The sequence below is a fragment of the Sclerotinia sclerotiorum genome, genomic scaffold, assembly GCF_000146945.2.
Source record: "Sclerotinia sclerotiorum 1980 UF-70 scaffold_1 genomic scaffold, whole genome shotgun sequence".
NCBI lineage: Eukaryota > Fungi > Ascomycota > Leotiomycetes > Helotiales > Sclerotiniaceae > Sclerotinia > Sclerotinia sclerotiorum.
In genome coordinates this window covers 1,972,664-1,992,236 of record NW_001820835.1, presented here as the reverse complement: position 1 = coordinate 1,992,236, position 19,573 = coordinate 1,972,664, and the positions used below count along the sequence as shown (strand labels likewise).

Here is a 19,573-nt window from a genome sequence, read left to right as displayed (position 1 = left end):
TTGATTCGTCATACTTGGGTGTATTCTCTGACTTAGTTACCCGTGACATTCATGATGAATCATCTCTGCACCGGAATACGGTAACATTAAGCTGTATATAATTATATTGTGTATATTTTATTCTCTTAAAGAGTCAACTTCTGGGACGTACGGTTTCAAATCTGGTACCAAGACTTTAAGTATCTTGCGTCCCATTGAGCCTAGAGATCATACAACATAATTCTCTGACGCATAGCACGAAGATTTGGATCGACATCGACATTGTGTTGCAGCATCTTCTACATCAAGGCCAACATCTGGATAATTTTGCCCGACTACATACATATCAGCAGTCCGCTTTTCTACGAATCATCATACCACAGCACTTGTAACATTTACAACAGCTCATAGCAAACGTTCGAAAACACACAAACCACCAGTAAATCAATCCATTCCGTAGCAGTGATGATCCCGCCCCCCTTTCCTCAGCAACCTCAGAAACCCATAAGTACCACTAACAAAACCCACAGCACGCGCAAAAATGTTCAGTTACCTCGAAGCACTCCGTCACAGATCCGAAAAAGAACGACAAATCCGCGAAAGACTCACTCAAAGAAGAGGACAAGAGTGGCGCCACAACACACACAGACGACGCCAAGACGAGGACTCAATCCGCTTCCAAATAAGATATCAACAAGCCAAAAAATCCCAGATTAAACGACAAGTAGAAATTGACTATATGGCAGAGCGGGTAAGCGAAATCTATGCTTAGCAGTGTAATCAGCAATACAGAGACAGTTGCGGCGATTTCGGGAGTGGGGAAGAGCGGCTAGGAAGCGCAAGTTGCAGTTGGTGGGATTTTTGGATGGTGAGGGAGATGTAGAGAGCTGGAGAGAAAATATTAAGGAGGATGAGGATGATAAGTGGAAGAGAGAGATTCAACTTTGTATGAAGAAATTGGAGAGTAGGAATCGGGTGGAGGTTAAGTGGGATTATTTGGTTATGTGGGGGTTGAGTATTTTGTCGGTTAGGCTAGCGGTTTTTGCTTGTTTTTCTTAGAGGGTTTTATTAGGCGAGAGATGATGTATGGATGTCGGATTGGGGTTCTTCTTACTTAGTGTTTGATATGCAGAAAGGAGGATATTTTGGTATGGTACGGCAAATACATGGAGCTGTGGAATTTACAGAGTCGGTGGGATATCACGGGAAAGCAACTTTTATTGGAAAATTTAGATAGATAGCTAGCACTATTAGAACACATTTCATTACGAATGATGAAAGTATCATATCGTGCTTTGAATGGTGATGGCATTCTATGGATGACTTTGTGAATGTTAAAATTAGGTTTGAAGTGAATTATAAAAGCATGTACCTTGAACAATGTAGACATTACTATGTTATACTTACATATTCAAACAGACATGACTCGATTAGGATACTAACTATCACATTTAAGCAACTTCAAACTTAGAGTGAAGGTAGCAAGAACAAAATGCAGATCCGGGAGTATAAATGAGTTTAAGTATAGAAAAGAATACACATGACCAGAAGCATAGAGATGATAGGGTAAAACCCTGTACCAAACTCCTCTCTACTCATATTTTATATTTTTACTAGTGATTCCAAGCTCTATGATATTCATTCATCCTACATCAAAAATTTCCTTCGCTCCCCCTAGGCTAGGACTGAGGTGAAAGAATAGAAAATGACTCAATACGGTTCGGATAGATGATACGGTTTTGGTGGAATTCTTCAATTTGTTTTTACCAGCTGTACGAATTAATAAGTATGGTAGTAGATAATCATCAAGAAGATATGGTACAAACCGTGATCATAGTTAGTGTATCTGAGACTGCCGTATACACATATCGATCTGAATATATAAAGACTTTGGTTTCTTGATAGAAGAGCTTTCTTCCACATCCAACATAACACTTTAACATTATCAAACGGGTCTTCATACAATACAGACCAAATACATTTCAACTATCATATCCAAACCTTCCACAACAAAATAGGTTATTTCTACCCCTTTTCCGGGGTTTCAAAGTACTTTTCTACCATCAGCAAGTCATAAATCCACACTCAATTCACACCAACAAACATGTCTCCTCCAAACTCAAGAACAAAGTTTCAAATCCGATTCCAGCAACATTGCCGCCAGCAGCCGCAGCAGCACTTACACCACTCATTCATCCGGCGTAGATACCAGCAATGAAGAATTCGACGACATCAGCAAGGATATCGAACTCGAAACTCTCCCAACCATCAATCCACAAGCCATCAAAAAAGCCAGCAGTAACAAGCCCAAGAAATCTCTCATCAGCAAGCTCAAAAACCCATTCGAAAATCCCATCTACCTTCCAAACGCCATTCTCACCTCCGCAATCAGCATGGCCATTACCATCCCTATCTGTCTCTCACCATTATACACCAACGAGCTAAAATGGACCGTATCCGTTGTATTCAAGAATATTGCAGTTATCAACGGCACGGTGGATTATCGTAATGGAACGATTGCGCCACTTAATGATGTGAATCTTGTTGGTTCGAATCTTACGGTTCAGACTTTCAATTTTGTTGAAACGGCTGATTTTTGTACGAATAATATGTTTCATTATTTTGATGTTTGGTGGCCTTGCTTTGCTTTGTTTGTGGTGCTGTTGAATTTGTCGATTTGGCATTTTGTTACGCTTCGGTGTCGTTCGGTTGTGGTTAGATATTCTGAGGGAAGAGAGCATTAGTACGTGATGTGCTATTGATGGGCAGTGGTATTCTCGTGGGTGGAGGATGATAGCGGTGGATGAGGGCTGATACATGATAGAAAGATTGTCGAGGAACATGTGTCACAGTACTTTCTGTGGCCCATTTTTCCACTTTCTTTTTTTCTTTCCTAGCAAGGAGTCGAAGGCATTCGTATTAGAATGTCTTGGGGGTTTAGAGACGATAGGTCGTTTGTGTTAAGGTTTTTCCTATGTTGCGGTTAATTTTACGGAAGATGATAGAGCATATGAGTGAGGGACAAAAAATCGATCGTTTTATGGCTTCGTGCTGTGATACATCATATAGTCAAGCAGGAACTATCGTACCTGCGAACAAAGATAGTTCATATTAGTTATTAAATCAAGAAAACTTTCATAATGTTGTTGATAAGGGATTCTTCAAATCCATAACTCGTAAATAACTCGGGTGACGAAATAAAATAAGCATGACGGGTCCAACTAAGTAGATAACCAAATGAAGGTATTGCGCAGAGTCTAGACGTAGTTTTAGCCAGGCATCAATTTAGACATAACGTCCTTCCTATCCCAACAAAACGCTACACCAGGTCGGGTATAATAGCATACCTATGTTTCCTATATATATGTTCAAACTCGATGCTATATACTTTCTCCTTCCCAAAAGCCTAAACCCGCATGAGCACAAACGAAAAATGTGCTCTAGATATATGCAAAGAGGTTTTCCACAGTTTGAACTAGCGTTGGGTATACCATTTTCGGCGATGGAGTATGGCCACCCGCCCGGCGTCAACAACTTGATAGCCAGAAAAATCATACTGAATAATGAAGCAATGAAGCGACGTAGATAACCTAAATTTATTGACAATATACTTAAATTTCAATGTTTTGTCTTCCACCTATGGTACTCGACGGAGTTTCAGCATTGTGTGCCGGACGTGATAAAATTGTGTTCTTGTAAGATCTTACAATCCGTGAAAATGCTGAATTGAGTGGATTTCTACCCGTCTAGTCCATATTTGCGTTCGAATCTTTACACGAATTTTGTTGTCATCGGAGACGTCTTGCATTATGAATTGAAGTCTTGGCCCCAATCTGCATTTCGTACTAAGAGATAGGAGTCTACCAAGGCGAAGTACTCGTCCGGGAGACTTGTTGAATTTATTTGAGTTAATGATTTCATGTCTCTCGTTGAACTTAGCTGCACTTCTAATGGCCCATGTATCTTCGTATAATCGCAACAAAAGAGGGGTGATCTCGATGATTGCAATGAGAATAACAGGAGAGGAAGAGTTTCCATGCAATTGTTCCAGAAATTGCTGGGTAGATTGACTTCTGCTGTCTTATACGCGCCGATTATCTCTCTCTCGCTACCGGGCTTGAAGGTCTTTCAGATGATACCAAAACCCCGACTTCTCTTTTCCCAACATGGATCTGACTTGTTGATCTCGTAGTGTCTGAAGATGATTGCCCATATTCCCTAAGTTTAGATATTTAGTCTATGAGCAGGAAAGATAACAAGAATGGCGTACTACTTGAATGGGGTTGTTGGAGGGTTCCCAGCATCTCCTAAGAATACTGCAATGGAAGTTCTTGAACTTGGCTCAACTCTACCTTCAAGACCCGTTCCCTTGCGAGTTATATCATCAAAACGGCTTGACCTCACACTTGTTCACATACTACCCGCATTGTCTCAACTTTTGTCTTTTCTAAAGTGTTTTCTTTGGAATCCCGGCGCTCATCTCTAAAATGCTGATTCATTTCTTCTTTTCCCTCCTCCACCCTGGCCCTCACCGTGTAGGTTTGCTTCCCGGCTTCTTTGTGAAGAGAATCTCAATAAAAGGATATCCCAGACAAAATATCTTCCGCAATCTTAATATTCATTGATACAAGATCTCTTCCGATTTTTGAATAGTTCGATAAAATCATTTATATTAAAAAGTATATGTGAATATTCTATCTTCTGATATAACTTTTATGCCCATCGATACAGGGTATCAAGATAAAACTATCTTTTTAAAGTATCTCGAATATCTTACAAAATTCTTTATAACCGCACAGTATTATGCATAAGAGTGATAATCTCCGGCATTTATATCACAGAGTCCAACTCGAACGAGCTAGAGTTAGGAAATTATGTTCGAGCATGAATCAATTCAAACTCGCAGATCAGAGGACACTACCTTCCCCTACCTCTTCCTCTTCCCCTTCCGGCCCTTAGTTGGTCCCTTTTCCTCCAAGTTTCTTCCCTTTCTTCCCATTTTTGCCTCGTTTCCTCCAGTATCATTCGAGCTGTTTTAGCAGCTAAATTACACTGGCCATCAAGATCACATCCAGCATCCAAAAAGACACCTATAACTTCGTCCTGCAATCTCATCAAATCAGCGTTTGTCCAACGCGTATTCCCATCGCGATAGGATCCACTAGTCAAACGCCGTTTATCATTTATATAATACCCGCCCGCTGCTTCATGTAGTGGTGTATTCCCTTTGGAGTTTTTAGCATGGAGATCAGCACCTCTACTGATGAGAAATCGCACTGCTTCGATATAACGCAAATTACTCGCCGCAAAGTGAAGGGCAGTATCGCCATCTGTATCAGCGTCATTGACATCCGCGCCATTCGCCAGAAGGAGTTCCATCAGTGCCGTATCCTTAGTTATCAAATGTAGCGGCGTTTGTCCTTTTTGATTACGTAGACCCACGTCTGCGCCGTGTTCGAGCAACAGCTTCACAATAGCCTGAGCGACAAAGGAATGTTCGCTATCGTTTTTTGTTTCTCCAGATGATGCGAGATGCAAGGGCGTGTTTCCTTGCTTATCTGGAATTTTGATAGAGCTGGGATTGCTATCTTTCAAGAGTAACTTAATGGTTTTGGTAGCTTGGGCAACAATATCGTCTCTGGCCCAAATTTCGTTCTCAGGCTGATTGAAGCTCCCAGCGGCCCAGTGAAGAGGAAGAGATCCAGAACTATCCCGGCATAACAACATATCTGAAATTTCCATACCGCTGCCTCGACAGTCCAGCAGGATTTGGATGCCTTCGGAATTAAGGTACAAGCTACCCATATGAAGAGGAGTGAAATCTTGGAGAAGCTTTTCATCGTATCCAGACCAAGACTCTAGCTCTCTTGCTGTCTTTGCATGCACGTCGGCACCTTCATCGATGAGACGTTTCACAAATTCAGGACTAGCCCTAGAGATAGCTAGACTGAGAACCGTTTTATGAATGTTCGCGTAATTTGTAGCATCACGAGCGCAAGCACCTCGGTCAAGTAGAAGCTGCATAAGCTCCTCACTACGAGCCACGTGATGGCGTAGGTCTCCCTTTGGTTCACTCGGTGTTGGCGCTATGTCTGGAAGGTGCGCGGTAAATGAAGCAGCTGCGCAGAGCAAGGCCGTCATGTCCCATTTCCGGGCGTGAATATCAACATATGCAGGTTGACAATCCAACAGAAAACGTGCCGTATCAAGATGAGCTCTGCTACTAGCCACATTTAATAGCAGGTAGTCTGTCGAGTTGGGAGCATCGAATTGAGCTGGAGTTCCATGGATAGCGTGATGCTCCAGAAGTATGCGAAGACAATCGGTAGATGCATAATAGGTCGCGGTGTAGAAAGGGTCCGTGTAAATGGCTAGATTTGCCACCAAGCCGCGCATGGGGTCTCTTATCAAGTATTGATTTAATGCAGACACGTCATTGAGCTGGACAATTCGACATAAAAGGGCGTTTGCGTATTCACCTTTTTCGTAGAGGGCCGTGGTGCCGTCATGGTCAAACAGAGCGACGGATGTAATATTATCTGGCTGCTGGAATTCGCGATAGGGCGATACTGTTACCGGTTGCTGTGCAGCCATTTTGGTTTTGTCAGAAACGAGGAGGTATATACATTAGATGTGGTGAGACTTGGAAGAAAGAGAGGAACGAGCAGCTGTTATATATTGTTTTAAGCGAAGCCGGTGTTCACGTGACGAATAATCCACTCGCTAACATTTGCTAGTTTCAAGGAATTAGTACCTAATTACATATTTATTTTTGTTTATTTTACAATTATTTCAATCAATCCATCCATTGAATTTTCTCATTATCCCGAGGTTCCTGTGGGTGCTGAGTTTATATCAGGTGCAGGACCCCCGTCCGGAAGCCAATTCTGCTGAAACGCACCATATTCAGGATTGAGATTGGAATTTCCATTGAATCCACCTACAAGTTCGAAACCGCCTTGATCCCCTGGCAATGATGGCCATAGATATTGCAAGTTGGTAAGACTCGTAATTCCTTGCTCATACATCCAAAGATTCTGTTAAAATGTGCATTAGTTTATGACTATTGAAATCGGTTACAGGTATCAAAATCGGTCGTAAATGTTAAAACCGGTCATGATCATTAACAGTGATCATAATAATCAAGACCGCTTATGGCTATCGCGACCGGTGCTATCTGGACTGGGGGATGGATGTGCAATTGATAGTTTCACTTACAAATGAATTTACAAGGGTAGCCCCCACAGAAGGTCGTATCGATGCTTGAACAGCAGCGTTCAAGTCTAGACCTAGATACATTCTGGTCTGAATATCGTCGCCTATAGGACAAGACAGAGCTTGAGTGCGTGCATTGTAATTAGCCATGTTGCCGTTATTTACGCCCCCAACATAAGTGGAAGAATAGCGAAACTCTACTCGGGGCTCGAGTGTGTCGTCACCAGATCGAGGGGGGCTTCTATTGACGGTTTGGCCATGATATACAGTTATGGTACCGACACCCAGATGCCAAAACGTGTCGTCATTCGTGATCTCTTGTCTAAATGTGTATCGATCCAGGGGGATATGTAAATGAAATACGATCCAGCGATCGGCTGCAGCTGTATGTGTGGTGTCGGCATAGGCGGCACGCTGAGCTGCCGTGGGGGCCACGCCTGCAGTAGGACCGATCCAAAAGGCCAGCTCTAATATAACTTGAGCACCTGATGGATTGAGCCAGCGAAGGTAATGCAGAGACAAATCACCCTGAAATATAGTCAGCAAGTGAGATTTCCTTCAGCTTTTGCTAATCAAAGTTGGTAATCAAAATGCAAATCTTTCAAACAAATCAAATAACATACGTTCAATACGCCTCTGATGGCTTGAGAAACAGACGGCTGGAGTCCGTCGGCGGTGCGGGCAGTTGAAACCATTTCATCGAGTCTTCGGGCGGAGATCTCTCGTTTGGTGGTTACGAGATCATCCCAGGTACCAGCATCATCATCAGGACTCACGCACAAAATTGATGAATCTGTCTGCAGGTTTTCAAGTCCGTTAGCTGCCTCAGCCATGTTACAAAGCATATCGGTTAGCAAGGTATCGGTGGCATACTCGGGATCTCCCGTCCAAGCGTTCGGGTAGAGTGTATCCCTGAGAACGGTGTAATTCATGCTACCGAATCCAGCTTCACTGGTATCATCGTTCCAGATCTCCATCAAGTCAGTTCGGGGATATTGGGACGTAATCCACGTCGAAAGAATGGGAATCAGAACTTCGAGAGTAATGCCTTGGTCGGTGGCTCGCTTCTCTAGCGATATGCTTCGCTTCCACCCCAAAGGATCGGAGGAGAAAGAGGCGCTGTACTCAGCTTCAAACCCACCAGGGCATATAGGTGCCGCCAAGTATTTCTTGAGATAAGCATCAAACTCCTTTGCTGTGGTGTCCTGGTAGGTGGGTGCTCGCGGACTTACGGTGCTTGTCGTAACGGTCCCACCACAACAATATGCCTCCTTACCCCAAATGCAGTTTTCAACGTTTGGCGTTTGTCCAAAATCATCCTGTTCGGCAATCCGAATCGTACCTGAAGGGCAGGTATCGCTACAGTATTTCTCATTCTTGAATGCAACCTCAAATCCAGCCCAAGCGCAGTTGGTGAAGGCATCTGGAACGGAGTCTGCGCAGCAATAGTTGTATTTCTTTTTTCCACTGCATGATTTTTTTCGTCCGCCCCAACCCGCGCGGGACCCTACGATAAAATTCGAATAGCCTGATGGGCACGTGTCATCGCTTTCACAGCTAGAAGTCCACGCGCACTCGGAATAGGGCTTTGTCGAGGATGTAGTGGTACAACAAGCCGATTGATAGCCTGACTTGCATCCGGCGGAATTGGTTCCCACTTCAGCTTCGCCGCTGTTGCAGCCGCCCTTGCATTTACCATTGTTGTGAAAGCCTCGCCATTGACAAGTCGGTACGTCGGTTGAAGTAGGACAGCACAAGGTCTGCGTAAGTCCAGAACCTGGCCAACACTGCGACCCGTCGAGCATAAGTTGCGATTTTTTATCGCCTCGAACAACAGTGGTGAAACCAGCGGGACATGTTTCTCCACAATTAGTGAATCGGCAGTACGCATCCTGCCCGCCTTTACTGGTTGTCGTCGTATCCGATGTCTCACTTTCAGTAAGTGCTAGACCTGTGGAAGTATCTATGTTGATTTCATTGCCGAGCGCGGCTGCTAGCCCTCGTGAGAGTGTGTTATTGCTGTCATCATAGTCGACAGACCAAACCAAAACGCCCCCAAGACATTGCGACTTCGCAAAATCGCTCTTGATCTTGAAGGTTTCCTGATCATCAAATGAAACCCATTGGTCATTATCCCACTATGAGATCACTTCAATTAGCTTGCCTATTCTAGATGTATTTGGAGAAATTGTTTTCAGAGGATGAAATTTGCACCTACAGTTATGGCTTTGACAGCTGCGTCCTTGTAGAAAACTGGGGTAAGGTCGTTATCACTCATGATCTGTTCGATCTCACTACTCAGAAGGATACCAGCTGAAGCGCTGCAAACGCCTTCGTCTCCAGCCGAAAGATACGCGCAGCCGGGGGTGTCGCAGTTGGAGCTAGCAATGGTGAAACTACGGCCGTAGAAGGCCAAACCTAAGTTGACCTTAGACGAAGTAATATTGTTCCACCATAGCAAGTTCATTGAGGATTCTATTTCTGTCAGGTTTGTGTGTGCATCTAGAATAGCACCAGTCCACTCATTCCCAATGTCCCAGGTGCCATGTAAATCATAAGCCATGTAGTTGAACCAATCCACGGAGGGTTCAATGGAGATCAGATCCTGCGAGATTATGGGAGTTAGTTTGCCATTTTTCGGTGTCTTGGGTTGGGCTCTGCATGGAAGTGGACTTACAAAATGCTGTAGATACCAGTAGCTGGTAGGCAGCGTAATGGAAAGACCATAGCTGTACTCATCCAGTGCTGATTTCAAATTGGCTAAGAACTTCGGGTAATTGGCATAATCTTCAGTTCGTCCACTACGATCGGAGGCCGCGGGATACTCCCAATCGATATCAACGCCTGAGAATCCCCACGTCGTCATGAAAAGGGTCAAGGAAGAGAAAAACACATTCTGGTGGGTGATATCGGCGGCGGCGAGATCCGAAAAGGTCGTCGCTGTAGCCTGGTCACTGTCCGTGAAAGTCCACCCTCCGATGGATAACCAGAATTTCTGCGTTGCATCGCGTGTTTGGAGGGCCGAAAGCTTTGTATAAAGCGCTTCATCACCATCTGCTCCGGGGATTACTTCAAAAGTATCTGGGTTGATACTGCCAAAAGCAAAATAGATGTGCGAATAAATTCCCTGGGGAAAGGACTCTGGAAGCATTGCATCGCATGCGCGAGTAGCACCACCTGAGGCATAGTAACCGATGACACGGGTTATTGATTGTGAATCGACATCACAGGAGGGTATGGTGGGAGTCTTGGTCCCACAGAACGACTCGCCTGTGCCACAGAATCCATACTCGCTACAGCAGACATTGAGCGGGCAAGTGGTGCTATTGACGTACTCGGACGCCCAGCCACCCGGGTTACACTCAGCTTTGGCGTCACAACTATTGATACAGTTCTCCGCACTGCAATAATTAGGACCGAGACCGCAAACATTGCTTTTAACACCGCAGCATCCAATGGCACATGGCACATTAGCATCGCAATAAATGTCGTCTGCTAAAGCCCAACGAAGCCAGCTCAAGCCGACGAGGACAGTTATAGCCTTCATGAGTCTACTCGTAATCGTTAGTTAGATTTGACAATATATGCAAGAGGACATTAGATTTCGAAGCTTCGGCTACTGACCACGATGATTTTCAAGCAAAGAGAAAAGACTGAATTGTACAATATCGATCTGCACTCGTCGTGGGCTTGAATACAATATTTATCGTTCTCAACCCAAGGCTCTTTTACAAAAATTGAGCTTTCACAAACACAGTATAGAATAATCTGCCTTCTGAACGCATCCTCGTGTCTAGCCCCCATTTACCCTAAATCACGCTGCGGAAGTTTGACTGGTAAGCGCAGGTCTTTGGGCCTGCAGTTCTCATCTCAAGATCACTTGCTATACCCGACTAAGAAAGTAATCTCCGTTCAGATCCATCATTAAACAATGGGTTTTCTGACTGTATTAACATTCAAGGCTCGATAGAACAATAGTGGGATTAGAACTATATCGATATTTTCAAATCCTGATAGCAACGACCCCGGTGACCCAGCCCGGATTGAGAAACCAGTACTTTCTGGAAAATGCAAATTTTTGCAGTGCCGTTGCATCAATAGCTGACTGTACGGAGGCTCCACTCAGACTTTAGTGGAGCCTCTGTAGGTATAATAAACTGGGCCAGTGGAGTCCGTCATCTGTTAAGATTAATGTTCGAGGGGGGCGCGTAAGCTTTCACCTTATATTATAAGCTGAAACCAGGAACAGTTCATCACATTTGTGATGAACAGATGTGATGAAATTTGTATGTTACAATCGTCATTTGGATATCGCTACTTTCACCACGACTGTTCTAGTGTTGTAGCCGTATTGGGTGAATACAATGTACGATTAAGCAGCAGGTTTTTTCTTTCTTTTTGCTGTGATCCTTCCGACGGTACATGGCAGTATGCGCTTCAATTTTTTCAGGGGCATTAGCCAATGTGGGGATTGGGCAATAATATCTCAGCTAACGTCGCTTCCACTTTTGTTTTCAATCTCATCATCACTTGTTCCTTTGTATGAGAATTTAATTATTATTCGATTAGTAAAACTGAATCTTTATAGATTGAAAATAGAGGAGCGAGCGACAATGAGGTTGAAAATAGAGGTAGGAGCGACGATAAGGCTGAAAATAAGAGTGGAGACTACGATAAGGTTGGATCCTTGTAGACCCTTAAAATCTTAATTATTGCTGAATTAGTATGATGGGGTTACGGAAAATGTTGTGAATGAACTAGCTCAGTTGCGAATAGCCTCATTTTCACCTGAACGGGGTGCATTGGGCAATGACCCACGTTGATTGGTGATCCTGAAATTGGCCAATGTCCCCGTAATAAATTAATTTCCGAGGAAATCCTCCAAGTCAGATCCTTACGATTCCCGTGCCAGGAAGCTGTTGATTGTTTTGACATCTACTATCACCAGAAGAGGCATTCTCCGCTCAGCAATCATTTATTCTGACTCAAACGATAAGCGGGGTCAGCCGCTAGCTGTTGCAAAAACTGACTGCGTCTCTTGGAGGTATATCCCCGAAAAATGTTCATGTATCCTTGGTTTCCGTGAAGTATGGCTCTGATCTCTTGTTGCCATCTCGTTATAAGTGTGGTGTGCTCTTCTCTGCTCCTTCAAGGCCGCTGGCACTCGTACAACTCAAAATTATGGCCATCGGTAGTCACAGACTCATCGCCGCTCTTTTGGCAATCTCTCATTTTGCCAACAGCCATTTCGTTCCTCATCCTACCTCCCAGCGACATGAACGAGATACTGATGCTGCTGCGGCATTCACTGGTTTCTCCATTTTCTCCAGTGGGTCCTTGTCAAGCTTGAACCTGACGTCAACTTGCGAGGCCGCGCTGTACCAAACAGTTTATTGCGACGACGATACTTCGTCGCTATTAACGGATGGTTATGTTGACAGTTTTGACAACTCTACGGAAGAGGCCTTGTTCTGCGATGCAGGTTGTGAAAGTTCGATTGCGAAATTGCACGACAGTGTGCTAGCTGCTTGTGGTGACACAGAGGGTCTGCTTGAAGGTCTTCCCTTTCTGGGAATTGTCGATGAGTTCTGGAGCAACTGGAACCAGTCCTGCTTCACTGATCCTACCACCGGGGAGAACTGTAATGGTGAGGAAAAGACTGCTGCGAAAGTGGCGCTAATCCCTCTCCCTTTTCATGTATCAAAACTTTCTAATTCTCTCTTGCAGACGTCGTAGCGGCCTTCTCCAATGTAACAGACTTGTCTGATATCCCAATATCAGACTTGTGTTCGTATTGCAACGTTCACATGCTGGAAATGATGCAGGCAGATGCCTACACAGATGTTTATAATGATAACTGGGTAACTACATATCAATATGTCGCTGATGCATGCAACCTGACCGTGGCCGACTTCAACGCTACAGCTAGCGCGTTCAATGTAACCGGAGTTATATCAACGACGACAAACTGTGTGTCTGGGATCACTTATACAACCGTGGAAGGTGATACTTGTGACTCGATCGCTCTGGCCAAAGGTGTATCGGCGGCAACTATGTACTACATCAACTCTGATATTAACAATTGCTCTTCCGTCACGGTGGGAGCGACGCTCTGCCTACCTTTGACCTGCACTGATCTCTACACGGTCCAAGAAAACGACACCTGCACCAGTATTGCCGTGAACGCCGGACTTCTCACGGCAAATGTAATCTCCTACAACTCGCATATCAATTGGAATTGCAGCAATTTGCACTCGACAGATCCATATTGGGGCTCAACGCTATGTGTATCGACACCAGGAGGAACATATACGGGCCAAGCAATGAACACCACAGCAACATCTGACGTGGCAGTTTCCGCGCCTGCAGGCTCAACCGTGGCCTTGAACTCCACTACGGACTGCGGCGAGTGGTACGCCAACGATGGTAGCAGCAATCTCACGTGTGCTCAGATCTGTCTGTCATACGAGATTGCTATCAACCTGTTCACCGAAGCCAATACATCGTTGAATAAGACGACCTGTGATAATGACCTGGTGTTAGGAAATGCCTATTGTGTTGATCCATTGACAGGCTGGGATTGGACCGCGACTGCTTCAAGTAGTAGCAGTTCAACTACCAGTACAGCGCCATCAAGTACATCGATTGTCACCGCTCCCGGACCAACACAAACTGGCATTACCAGCGCGTGTAACAATTATTATGTCACTGTCGACGGTAACTCAGACTTTGCAGTTCCATCATTTGTCCGCTTGCTAATTCATGAGAAAAATAGGCGATTCATGCTCTTCTATTGAAACAGCATACGATATCACACTTGCTCAATTCTACGCTGTAGGTCAAATCTCCTGGAACAATATTTCTAAATTTGGTCAATTCATGAGTTGAGACATTGTTTCGAGGAGTTTACTTCCTCTTAAAACAATCTCAATTGCTCTAGAAACACCCTTATTTCCTCCTAAATCATTTAGAACAGGCAAGCTAACTCTGGTCTCGTAGTGGAATCCGGCGATTGGAAGTGATTGCACAAACCTTTGGCTTGAGGAAGCATACTGCGTCGGAGTATATGGGTCAACGGTAACTACAGTGACCGCTCCTGGACCAACACAAACTGGTATCATCAGTTCCTGTACTGAGTACTATGTCACTGTCGCAGGCAAGTCAACACCCGAGTTTTCCGCAACCTTAATTCGCTTGCTAACCAGAGGAATGGGAATACAGGTGATACTTGCGCTTCAATTGAATCAATATATGATATTACCTGGGCTGAATTTTATGCTTGGAATCCTGCGCTTGGGAGTGATTGCACAAACCTTTGGCTTGAGGAAGCATACTGCGTTTCCATTTCTTGATATTCCGCTATAGCACGCCGTTAAAAGGTTTCTAATACAACAATTGTAATTATCTATAAATCGATTAGTACTCGAACATTGAAAGTCTTTCAGATATTGGGGATTATCTAGAAATCGAAAGTTATTGAAAGGTTTAGTAATTCAAACCCTTTAAAAACATTGCAAACTTCTGCTTATCTTTACCATATAAATATACTAAAAAGGAAATATTAACGTGGTTTATCATCGGGTCGCCAATATCACCGGGTCGCCACTTTTTTCACCATTCAACCACTTCAATTTTGTATTATTCAACAACTACTCAATCAATTGATTGAAACTATTAAGAATCTAATAATCTAGGGTCTATTATACTATTTTGACAAGTTCTTGAATTGTGACCAGTTCTCCCACATATACTACAGTATCGACTAGAAGATGCTTCCCCATTAGAATTCCCTCTCTTTTGATGCTCGTCGCGTTGAATCTGAATATCAACCTCTTGTTGAGATAATATATCAAGAGCCTCTTGTCCAGTAAGCACTCCTCCTTGACGTAATTGAATCTTTTTTGCGCGTCGACTTTTGCTTAATGCCTCGTTTGCCTTCCGAAGTGTACGATTTTCTGCACTTAAAAGTGTATTCTCATGTGCTAATCTCTCTGTACCTTTAGCTAGAGCTAGTACAGTTTCGAATATAGGTATAGGAGAGCTTGATTGATGACGACTTATTCGAGATTTTACTAAAGTTGATTGAGAAAGAGCTTCAGTTGGATTGTGAGGTGTTTGAGAGATCCAAGGATCTATATTGAGAAAGGGGGGAGTAGGTGTATAAATTCGAATATCTAACTTTGAGAGTACAGCTTCAGGATTAAATGGTATTAATCCAGTTCCTCGAAACCTAGCTTTTATATTCTGAGATGTAATTGATTGTTGATATACAGCTTTGAAAGCTATAAAGAATTCAACCTTAGTGTGTGAACGAAGTGAATGACTTCAATTCAATTACTACTGTAATAAAGAACTAAGCGAACGCGAAAGAGACTAGCTCTTTTAGTAAGTCTATATAAGACTTACTACTTTCAATATGTAGCTAGCTCTTTAGACAGAATACAATTAGACATACAGGACCTACGTAATCCGTGGGTGCTACGTCTTCCGTATCCTTCTCGTACCAACACTTAGAGATATGGTTGATATGTGCCTTGATAAATCCATCAATTTGATTACCATACGAGCGTTTCAGGACACTAAAACATCCAACATCGAATGATTGAGTTAAATAATTAGAATACGCTAGTAGCTTTATGCATATTATATTATTTGCTTTGCAATATGATTGAAAAAGTATTGATTCATAACTTTCGTGTCCATCCAGCACTAACATTCAATATTTGCCCTTTCTTCGATGAATAGTATATTTATCGAAATACTTTAATCATTCTAACCCTGTCTCATTATTCATCCATCCATTGGAAGTAGGTTTAATAGCCCAATCTGTAGGAAGATCGGTTTCGGTATACCAATTCGAAAGGTGGACTTGTCCTTGAACTATCAGAAATGGAGGTATAGTTTCACCCTCTCCATTACCACATATAATTGCTGTAGCCCATTCTCGATTGCCTGGTTGTATTGCCTTGCTTCTGCCATTTCGTTCAGCACTAGTTACAACCATACAGGCAACTATAATCCCCATCATGAAGCCTGTTTCATCGAAGTTGTAGAAATCGCAATCCTGAATACCATATTTCGCTCGCATATTCAATACCACTTGAAACCACCTTTCAATAAGCTTAGGATCTTCGCAGAGAGCCCTTTGAAAGTCATAAACGCAATTAAAACGCGTCTTTAATCCGTATGATGCTTTACGAATCGATGAGCCCAAAGCTTTCCAACCTTCTTTGCCCCTCGCGACTGAAGAATATAATTCGCCATATCTTCCACACCACTCAATTTAGGTGCAAACCCTCTATCATCCATATCAATTATATACTGAAGAAGCACTTTCTCTTCTAATTCAGTTATTTTATGCCCATTTGCTCGAGTTTCCATTTGGTTATTTCGACCGTTGATTCTATCGCGTAGTGTAGATCTAGGTACTGAATAGACTTTCGCAGCTTTCGTAATTGTCAAATTTTTAGACTTTCGAATAGCTTCAATAGCTAAGATGATTCGGGCTTCTTTTGATTGTGTTTCCATGATAATTCATTGAGATATCGCGAATTGAAATTGAAGTGGTTGAATGGTGAAAAAAGTGGCGACCCGGTGATATTGGCGACCCGATGATAAACCACGTTATACTTACTAGTAACAAAATATCTATCCAATATGAATTGCTTGTTTGATTGTGAATTTCTACACAATTTTTCCACTCCAGTTTTCCAACCCAAAATCGATCATGATGTATTGATAAGACACGAGATGAATGCTTCATCCCAATGTGTGATTTATTGCCTCAAGTTGCAATCTCCGCAGGCTCGGAGGCTGGTCGATACTCGCGGCTGGATACTCTCCCTTTTCACCGGCAACTACCGAGGAAGAATCTGCCATGATTGAAACTACGCCTGAACTTGCAACACCCGCCAATTTGATGAACCTTGAGAATCTTCATTTTCAGTATCAACTAATATACCAGAAACCTTAATTATCAAGACTTGTCTTAAATCTGCAACTCCCGTCGGGCTTGATGACACCTGAAATCACCATTTTCACCATCAACTGATGACACAAAACCCGTCATGTTCGGGACCCTGCTTGAACCTGTATTACTTTAGGTTTAGATGAATTTTTGTCCTTGGGATGTTCGGCACCATCATCTTGCAACTTCAGCTTGAAACGTGGATTGCAAGACGTAGAGCTGAAAGTGGTTGAGGCGGGCGCGGGTTGAGATAGTTGTGAAGGTTGAAGATTATTCCACACCAGGGCAAATCTTATCTTATCAATGGCTTAGTAAGATTACTAACCTTAGCGCAAGGTTAGATCTAGAGCAACTGATCTTATCTTATCTTATCTTATCGCATGAACAAGCTATGGAAAAGCTACTTCAGTAAGCTAAACAGATCATACGCCTCGAATATAACTCACATATAAAAAAAAAATCTAATAAATTAACTCACTTACATACCAAATCTATTCTAGTTTGAATGAACCTCGACAAATTCTCTGTACACCCACAATCTTTAAACGACTTTTGATAGCTCTTACAAGAATCACCCGTTAATCATAGAAGGAAAGTAACCGACATGATATCGAAATCTTAAAGCTGCAAATGAAGTCATATTAATGATGAGATTTCATTAGAACACTAAGGAGATAGGCTCAAAGCGAAACTGCAATCCTCAGAATTCCGTTCAAAGTCAAAATTAAAACTCTCCGGACAATAGATTCATCGACAAAATTACACTTGTGAATGATGTCATAGCAAAAAGAAACTTGATTGGCTTATTGAAGAAAAAAAGCTAAAGGGTAATAAATTCATCCAGACTATGTTGATACATTACTACACTACCCTATTCCGGCCCTGTACCCCTCTGCTTCCTTATTCTTTATACTGGCCTAGCTGATTCAGGAGCTGTCAGTCCGTATTATACATACGATTATTTGTTAGCATTATTAGCTTGAAAGGAGAATTGACTTTACAAGATAGACATCTTACCTATAATTACTCATCTACCGGGTTGATGAGTAGTAATAGTAGTATTAATATTAACTTGATACCAAATTTGAGTATTCCATATGATCACTATGATGAATTGTCTCAAGGTTACCTATCAACGAACGGAATGACTATTAAAGAAATATCTATCCCCAATTCAGCTAATGCCATCGACAACCTTCCACTGATCTCTCAATAATATTTCCAAGCTCAAAAAAGAGTGCCCAGATAGAAATAATACTCACTTTTCTATGTAGAGCACAAGGCAAATTTCAAATTTGAGGATAAGATAATCTTATGGAATCTATACTCTCGATTCTAATAACTTGAAAACTTTATTAGAGGCCCAACTGCTGTCTGCAGTGACTGCTCTCGATACTATCATGGAGACTTCTCAGCTGAGAGAATGTAGTCTCCCAATTTTGAGTTCATAGAGTAGATGAGGTATTGGAGCGCAAGTGTAGGTGATCAATTCTAGAACTACCTTCGTTCAGGTGCGTTAGAAATCATGACATATTATCACCACGAGCTTACGAGAAGATCTTGAATGCAAAACAAGTGCTGAGTTCTGATAATAATACATTGCTGTGACTGAAATGATAGTAAGTAATCACAACATAAACATCAAAAGCCTTTCAAAGATAGCTCATAATCATAATTGTATTGAAAGCCAAAATCCTGCACTCAAGTTTACATTCTGAACAAATAATATACCAATCTAAACCCATCCCATCCCATCATTCAATACAATCCAAATTCATAACATCATATACATATATACCCAACACTCCCATCATAGCATCAGCCCAACCCTTTACTTCTTAATCGGCTCGCCCCAAGCATTCAACTGTTCCCCGCTCCCACCACCACTTCCTCCTGAGCCACCACCCAACGCACCACCCAAGGCGCCCGTCGCACCTCCAGCCACGTTCCCAACAGTGTTAGTAGCACCACCAGCTACATCACCCACGCCTCGAACAGTAGTATTCAATGTGTTTCCGAGTCCCTCAGTCGTCTTTCCAAGCGCACCGTTAACGCCTCCGAGGAGTCCTCCTTGTCCGTTGGCTTGTTGCCCGCCTGTGAGAGTGTTATCGAGTGCGCCGACGAGCCCGCCGAGGAGTCCCCCACCTTGATTTCCGGACATGTTTGTTAGGGTTGGGGGGTTGGATTGGGAGTTTTGTGTTTGATTTGATTTGTTTTTTGGGTAGTGTGCGTAATTTCTTTGCACAGTGTGTAGTTTTGTAAATAGTGTTTGTTTGTTTGTATGGTATGATCAAAACTTAGCAAGAGAAGTTCCAGATATATATATATATATAAGTTCTACAAAATGAATCCTCGCCTAAACGCCCCTTCATCACATGCACATTACACCACATACACCACATCTTCCATCAT

General features: G+C 42.8%; 6 protein-coding genes across 6 annotated transcripts; 2 read left to right on the top strand and 4 right to left on the bottom strand.

Moving 5' to 3' along the window:
• Nucleotides 1–520: 520 nt before the first annotated feature.
• SS1G_00775 (predicted protein) lies at nucleotides 521–1,038 on the top strand (the record flags this gene model as incomplete). The annotated part of the gene is made up of 2 exons (XM_001598636.1): nucleotides 521–730; nucleotides 772–1,038. 2 exons carry the CDS (start codon nucleotides 521–523, stop codon nucleotides 1,036–1,038), a joined length of 477 nt encoding a protein of 158 aa, XP_001598686.1.
• Nucleotides 1,039–2,171: 1,133 nt separating this feature from the next.
• On the bottom strand, nucleotides 2,172–2,663 carry SS1G_00774 (predicted protein; the record flags this gene model as incomplete). The annotated part of the gene is made up of 2 exons (XM_001598635.1): nucleotides 2,172–2,392; nucleotides 2,432–2,663. 2 exons carry the CDS (start codon nucleotides 2,661–2,663, stop codon nucleotides 2,172–2,174), a joined length of 453 nt encoding a protein of 150 aa, XP_001598685.1.
• A 2,233-nt stretch (nucleotides 2,664–4,896) lies between these two features.
• Nucleotides 4,897–10,741, bottom strand: SS1G_00773 (hypothetical protein; the record flags this gene model as incomplete). The annotated part of the gene is made up of 7 exons (XM_001598634.1): nucleotides 4,897–6,561; nucleotides 6,684–6,712; nucleotides 6,881–7,016; nucleotides 7,198–7,722; nucleotides 7,818–9,332; nucleotides 9,413–9,799; nucleotides 9,872–10,741. 7 exons carry the CDS (start codon nucleotides 10,739–10,741, stop codon nucleotides 4,897–4,899), a joined length of 5,127 nt encoding a protein of 1,708 aa, XP_001598684.1.
• A 1,634-nt stretch (nucleotides 10,742–12,375) lies between these two features.
• On the top strand, nucleotides 12,376–14,559 carry SS1G_00772 (hypothetical protein; the record flags this gene model as incomplete). The annotated part of the gene is made up of 5 exons (XM_001598633.1): nucleotides 12,376–12,841; nucleotides 12,931–13,911; nucleotides 13,970–14,028; nucleotides 14,194–14,271; nucleotides 14,416–14,559. The coding sequence occupies 5 exons, from the start codon at nucleotides 12,376–12,378 to the stop codon at nucleotides 14,557–14,559; spliced, it is 1,728 nt and encodes a 575-aa protein (XP_001598683.1).
• Nucleotides 14,560–15,961: 1,402 nt separating this feature from the next.
• SS1G_00771 (hypothetical protein) lies at nucleotides 15,962–16,282 on the bottom strand (the record flags this gene model as incomplete). Its single annotated transcript, XM_001598632.1, has 1 exon — nucleotides 15,962–16,282. One exon carries the CDS (start codon nucleotides 16,280–16,282, stop codon nucleotides 15,962–15,964), a length of 321 nt encoding a protein of 106 aa, XP_001598682.1.
• Nucleotides 16,283–18,992: 2,710 nt separating this feature from the next.
• On the bottom strand, nucleotides 18,993–19,322 carry SS1G_00770 (predicted protein; the record flags this gene model as incomplete). The annotated part of the gene is made up of 1 exon (XM_001598631.1): nucleotides 18,993–19,322. The coding sequence occupies one exon, from the start codon at nucleotides 19,320–19,322 to the stop codon at nucleotides 18,993–18,995; it is 330 nt and encodes a 109-aa protein (XP_001598681.1).
• Nucleotides 19,323–19,573: the final 251 nt, after the last annotated feature.